Here is a 6,929-nt window from a genome sequence, read left to right as displayed (position 1 = left end):
ACATATTTGCTGACTTTTGCAATAAGGGGTTTAAATGAAAGGTATTTGAGATTAGGAAACGAAACGATATCCAACTTTGAGTCCAATGGCAATATGGGGTTCAAATAAATGATATTGAGAGTCGAGCACAAAGCTGATTCATTTCCAGGGCTAAGGGTTTGGAGGACAACCCCACTTTCAAACACAATCCTAAATCGGACATATTTATCGACCAGGTCTATGTGGGGCTCAAATGAAAAGTATTGGGAAGTAGAGCCTAGAGAGATACCTATTTTAGGAACCAATTTTCCTGGAGTCTTAACCTTTCCAAAAACACCCCACAAACAGCAATTATTTATTGACCATCGTAATATGGGGCTCAAGTAAAGGTATTTGGGAGTAGAATACGAATTTGATATCCAAATGTGGGACCATGTATTTCGGGGCACAGCCCCTTTCCCAAGAGTACAAATTTATCGAGCAAATAAAAGAAATTTGAGATTAGAAAACGAATATGATAACCAATTGGGGCCAAGTGTTTGGGGTATTCCTCATCCCATAAATTGCCCTCTAACCAATGCCAAAATGGGGTTAATATAAATGGTATTTGAGAGAAAAGCACGATGCGGATATTTTTTCAGAGCCAAGTGTCTGGGGACCTACTCACCCCGAAAACACCCATAAATCTGAGATACATATTTATGGCTCAAGGCAATATGGGACTCAAATAAAGGATATTTGGGAGTAGATTACGAAATTCATAACCACGTAGACCATAGACCATGTTTCTGGGCGTCCACACCACCCGCTAAAACCGCACAGAGGTTAGGATGTCCGCAAAGGATGCCAAACGCCTAGGTTCGGAGCCTGGCGAGCCCATCAGAAAAATTTTTCAGCGGTGGTTTTCCCATGTAACTATGCCATGCAAAACTTCTCTCAACAGAGGTGTCACACTGCGGCACGCCGTTCGGACTTGGCTATAAAAAGGAGGCCCTTTATTATTGAGCTTAAACTTGAATCGAACTGCACTGATTGATATGTGAGAAGTTTGCCCCTGTTCATTAGTGGAATGTTCATGGACTAAATTGGCATTAGTATACAGGTATTTTTCAGGACGCTACAAAAGTAAACCGATGGGGACATATTTTTGACGCCATATTTTTGCCCCTCTTTTGACACTTCTCTTTCGTTAAGTTCGTCATTTCATGATGGAAAGTTATACTAGCCAACAACGAGTCGCAATTATTAAAAGTTACTACCGAAATTCGGAGTCAGCGGTCTCAACGTTAAGAGCGCTACTTCCAAGACTCATTTCTAGTTGAATGGCTTCTTCATTAAGCAAAATATGCGTTATTGGTCAGACAGCAATCCACACGTACTCCATGAGTCATCATTGCATCCCGAAAAAATTATGCTTTGGTGCGGTTTATGGGCCGGCGGCGTCATTGGGCCGTACTTCTGCCGTGGTGATCAAGACCGGCACGTTACTGTGAATGGGAATCGCTATCGTTGAATGATCACAGAATGTTTTTGGCCCCAATTGGATGATATGGACTTGGAGGATATGTGGTTCCAACAAGACGGCGCCACAAGCCACTTAGCGAATCTCACAATCAATTTACTGAAAACTAAGTTTGGAGAAGATGTTACCTCACAAAATGGTTCGGTCGATTGGCTGCCTCGGTCGTGCGTTTTGAAGCCGTTAGACTATTTCCCGTGGGGCTACATAAAGCCTATGGTCTACAGAAACAAGCCAGCGACGATTGATGAACGAATGTCGAACGCGAAATCGCAGCAGTGTCGGGCGATTTATGCTTGAAAACCGTCGAAAATTGGGTTTAGCGTGTGGATTTCTGTCTGCGTGCCCATGGTGACCATGCAAAAGAGATCGAGTTCCGTACATAATGGCATCGAACGTACTTTCAAAGAAATAAAGAACTTCAATGATAACTACGACCGTTATTGTTTTAAAAAAAAACTTTTGTAGCGCTGTTATTGAAATACCCGATACAATCGAAACTAACATCCAGCCGAGGAGGAGCACTGGTTAGCATGACCGGCTTTGACGCGGAATGCTTGATTCAAAACCTAGTATTTATTATTTATTATTATTTATTATTTATTAATAGATTGAATTCAAATTACAATTCAAGAATAGTATTTCATAAAGTTCTTAAATACAATCTATGTTAGGCTTAGCAAAAATGCTGTTAGCCGTAATACAATGCTTATCACTAAATTGTTGTTTGTTTCTATATGTTTCTTGCTTTTTCTTTTTTCATTTTGGTTATTAAAAACTGAATTCATTAATAATTAATTTTCTATACTTAGTACAATTTTCTATGTATTTATATAGTGATGAGTTATTCGTGCCATTTAATATATTTAATACTTCGGACTCATTAAGGGAATATTTTCCGAAATAACTTTTTCTAAATTCTCTGTATAATGGGCAGGCGCCAATAAAGTGAAGTGTATTTTCATCTTGATCTGTATTACACATAGAACAAGTGCCATGGGTGTTACTTCTGAATGATCTCGAGTTAAGGTCGAGTAAACCACCTCTAGCTTTAATGATTAAGCTAGTAGCTCGTGAAGATAAGTCAGCAGTATGAAATGGAATTATATTATACTCAAGCACAGAATAAAGATCGTGGAACTGTGAATTTCTTGCATCTGATTCAAATTCACGTTGTTCTTGAATTCTCAGTAATTCTACTATTTTGTCTGAATACATGCATATCGGATTTGTAGCATTAGCAGGAATATATTGTAGGGTTTGGCAAATATTTGACCATTCTTTTGCCCATAATGCATTCAATTCTATGATTTTCTCCGCCAGCAAGCGGGGCAAGCGGTGAGAGCTAAGTCGCAATATTCTATTAATGTAGTTAAAATGGATTCTAAGAGTGTTACAAAACATAGAAGAAAATCCAGTTTCTAGATACAACATGTAATTTGGTGTATTATTAGGCAAATAAAGCATTTTCTTAGTAAAAAAGCGAAAGAGCTTCTCTACATCATCAAACCTTGTGTAACCCCAAACCTGTGCAGCGTAAAACATTATAGATCTGGAACATGCATCGAATATCTTCATCTTATTAGTTTTAGCAATACTAGGGTGACTTATATACTTCGACCATGTGCTATTTATGGCCAGTTTGGAATCCGCAAGCTTCTTCTGTAAGTGTTTTCTAAATGACAAATTGTAAGTTATTTCAACGCCCAGGTATGTGTAACTATTAACAATTTCAATATTCTGATTTCCAAAGCACCACCTTAAATTCGAAGAGATTCTAGAACCTCTACGAAAAACAAGAATTTTCGATTTAGAAAGGTTTACTTTCAAGCTCCACAACAAACAGTACCTCTCAAGTTCATAAATCATCTCTTGTAAGCCCAATGGAGAGTCAGATAATAGCACAATGTCATCGGCGTATAATAAGACTTTGACCGTAGTGTCCGCTACTCTTACACCACCAGGCAATATATAGGGAAGGTCATTCACGTATAACGAAAAGAGTACAGGACTGAGAATACAGCCCTGTTTCACACCAGATTCAACAGGAAAGTATTCAGAGAACGTACTTCCATCCCATACTCTACTTTCTGTGCCATCATACAGCATTCTTAATATAGTTACAAGTTTCGTAGATAGACCCTGACTAGATAGTTTATAAAAAAGGCTGTTTCTGGGAATCAAATCAAATGCAGAAGAGAAATCGACAAAAAACGCATATGTAATTTTGCCTTGTAGCTGGTTCAAAGAAACAATATTCACGAGGTTAAATATATTATCTATAGTAGAATACTCTCTTCTAAATCCAGCCTGAAATTCATTTAAAACATCGTGTCTCGTCAGCCAAAATGTTATACGGTTTAGCAGAACAGAGTTAAAAATTTTTCCGATAGTATCCAGAAGTGACAAACCTCTATAATTTGACGCCAAGTTTATATCACCTTTCTTAAATAGAGGTATCAATATTGACTTCTTGAAGGAAGTAGGAACATTTTCATGGAGGAATATCTTATTAAATACTACAAGTATTTCTTGCAGAAAACGGCGAGGAGCAAATTTATAAAATTCGTAAGGTATACCATCGTTCCCGGGGGCCTTATTCGATTTAAGTCCTTTTAAAACGGAGAGTAGCTCACAAAATTCAAAAGGGGAGTCTAAAAGTGGGTCTACATGAAACGGTATACACCAGCTGATAATTTTGGAATTATCTTCGTTAACTAGTAAAGAGTTAAAGTGTGCTAAGAAATCATCTGCGTCTAGATTTCCTCTACCCTTAACATTACGTTTATTCAGAGAATTTGCCAGATTCCACCAATCCTTGCTGCAGGAAACAGTATCTAGTTCTCTGAGGTTGCCATTGAAATATTGCAGTTTCTTCTCGTTACACATTCTATGAAACTTAGATCTGGATGAATAATAACGCCTTCTGTTGATAACAGTGTGTGACTTTCTGTATATCTTTAAATTTTTATGCATATTGGATCTTAAACGAAAGCACGTCCAATCGAACCACTTCTGCTTAGGCTCAAAAAATGTTCTATTGGTCTTCTTTACCTGAGCCCGCCTAATTTTATTTTTAATGTTCTCAACCAAATCCTCTGACGATAAAAAGACGCAATCATTTACTGGCTCTGCAAGTAAACTTAAGTTGTGATTGTATTGAGATCTATGCCTTTCATCCCAGTGTAGCTTCTGTATAGGCTGTTGAGTAGTTTCTGTCGAACTTTTCGGAATCTTAATATCTAAGCATAAGGGCATGTGATCAGAAAAGGGTTCAGTGGCCACCTTGAACTTGTCAATATATGACAGAAAACTCGCCGAACTTATACAGTAATCTATGACAGAACTACCCATTGCACCACAAAAAGTAAACTCCCCATCTATATCCTCTAAAGTTCTGCCATTTATGATAATACCGCCTATGTCATCAACAATACGTAGGAGATTCCTTCCCTGGGTATTAACGTTTCTGTCTTTGGAGCGTCTAGAATAGCTAATGTGGGGACAATCTTTAACAATGTTGTAATCTAGAACCTGTTCTTCGCCTATTCTTGCATTCATATCACCCATTATACAAAAATTCGTTGGGTTAAGGTCTTCCAAAAAAGAACCAAACCTTTCTACATCCACCTTCCAACGCGTACAGTTCAAATACGTAGGTATAAAATAAAATATATTTCCATCTAGACTAGCTGACAGCATTGTGTACTGAGAATCAGAGACGATAAAATTTAATTTGTATTTCTTTTTAATTTCTTTTTTGAAGCCGAAAAGACATCCACCACTGGCACGCCCAAATCTATTCACTTTAGTTGCGTCCTGCCACTGCAAATAGTAGTTTTGTAAATAAGACGAGAGATACGTTTGTTTATTGGGTAATACATGTGTTTCAAAGAGAAAGAAAATATCAAAATTATTAAGGTAGGTTATAAAATTTCCATAATTTAAAGAACTTTCGAGATTTGAAACATTATATGATAACAAATGGCACGAATCAAATTGCTATTGCGATGATGGGGGAACATTAAGGGTAACATTTTCAGCATTGTTGCAATAAACCTCAATGGGACTACCGTTATCAACAAGAATGTTGCTCAGAAATTTGGCATCACTTAAAGTTGGAGCTAGTATTTTTCCGTCGGCCCAGCAATATCTTTTATCATTCAAGAAGAGACAGAACTCTCCTAACCTAACTTTAACGTCTTTTTTATGCTGGGATACGATTTTGCCAACTTGACGCAGGTTGTATCTGGTAGACTGTTCGACAGCAGTATAATCCTTTTGTATATATATAAATTGGCCATGCAATTTTTCTTTCGTATTTAAAATATTTTGCACTTGGGAATTGGTGTCCAGTGTAAATACGAACGATTTTCCTGAAGATAACATTCTAGCGTACGATATGTTAACTACGATGTTTAATTTGTTGTTGCAGATGTCGAGGAATTCTTTTTTTGCCGTAAATGTAGTTCTACTTCTAAGTCCACTCACCACAATATTTGTAGTACGAGATTTTCTGTCTAAGGTTTCTAAGCGATTTGTTAGTTTCTTGATATCTTCTCTCAATTTACAATTTTCCTGTTTAAGTTCTTCCACTTCATATTTGATTGCAGTAAGGTCCTCTTTTTTGGCCACATCTTTCAACTTATCATCCAACACATCGCCCAGCTTACTCCACGAAAAAACATCTTGTTGGTTATTTATGTTCATTTTTTGATATGGTGAATACTTTTTTGGGGTACTGTGACTGTTTTCTGGTGATATCGATAATAGCGTTCTCTTATTATTCATTTGCTAATACGTAACACCCTGTGTTTTACGTTGAACGATTATATCGGTCAGCTGTTTGATCGTTATCGACAATGTGGTTTGATAGAAGAGCGCAGCTGTTGTTTACTTATAGCTATTCGTTGTATTAGTATTACCAGCGCCTTCCAGTGATATTACAAAGTTTAATAAAATAATTTATTTTTTAAATGTGGTTTTTAACGACAACGGGAGTCGAATGTATGCTGCAAACTCTACTGCGGCAACCTCCAACGTAGCTCTATGGCTTAGAGTTATTTCCAATAATGGATGATACGCCTGACACGAAAAATTGGCAGAAAACTTGGGAACCAACAAGAAACACACCCGACCGTATGTAAGCAAATTACGTATATCCTATCAAAACCTAGTACACATTTCTTTACTGTCGTTGTCCTCTAATTAATGCTGGTGAAATTTGTGAGGTATCCAGCTATGTTACAACTTCTATATCAAGCGCCATTCGGACAAGATATAACAAGGAAAAGTGTTCTTTGGGAACCCACCACCTTATATTTGGTTAAAAATGTACACAATATGAACTTAGTTGAAGAGCATAATTGCGCTTTAAGTACCAAATTTCTGTCAAAACAGGCAAAAATTTAAGCTTCAAGCGGACTTAGGA

General features: G+C 37.3%; 1 protein-coding gene across 1 annotated transcript; it reads right to left on the bottom strand.

Annotated features, from left to right (window-relative positions):
• Nucleotides 1–3,458: 3,458 nt before the first annotated feature.
• LOC131997801 (uncharacterized) lies at nt 3,459–6,630 on the bottom strand. Its single transcript, XM_059369449.1, has 2 exons — nt 5,670–6,630; nt 3,459–3,550 (listed from the first exon to the last, which is right to left on the bottom strand). Exons 1-2 carry the CDS (start codon nt 6,287–6,289, stop codon nt 3,529–3,531), a joined length of 642 nt encoding a protein of 213 aa, XP_059225432.1. The 5' UTR covers nt 6,290–6,630; the 3' UTR covers nt 3,459–3,528.
• Nucleotides 6,631–6,929: the final 299 nt, after the last annotated feature.

Source organism: Stomoxys calcitrans, chromosome 5 (assembly GCF_963082655.1).
Source record: "Stomoxys calcitrans chromosome 5, idStoCalc2.1, whole genome shotgun sequence".
Classification (NCBI taxonomy): domain Eukaryota; kingdom Metazoa; phylum Arthropoda; class Insecta; order Diptera; family Muscidae; genus Stomoxys; species Stomoxys calcitrans.
The sequence above is the reverse complement of the archived record's forward strand: the minus strand, read 5'-3'. Positions and strand labels throughout refer to the sequence as shown.

Bases quoted from the DNA above. Each gene is read 5' to 3' on its own strand.
- LOC131997801 (XM_059369449.1), bottom strand. From the start codon at position 6,289: ATGAATAATAAGAGAACGCTATTATCGATATCACCAGAAAACAGTCAC. The intron at 3,551-5,669 runs CTTCTTGAATGA...TTCTCTGAATAC, and splicing joins AGGTTAGGAGAGTTCTGTCT to TTTCCTGTTGAATCTGGTGT.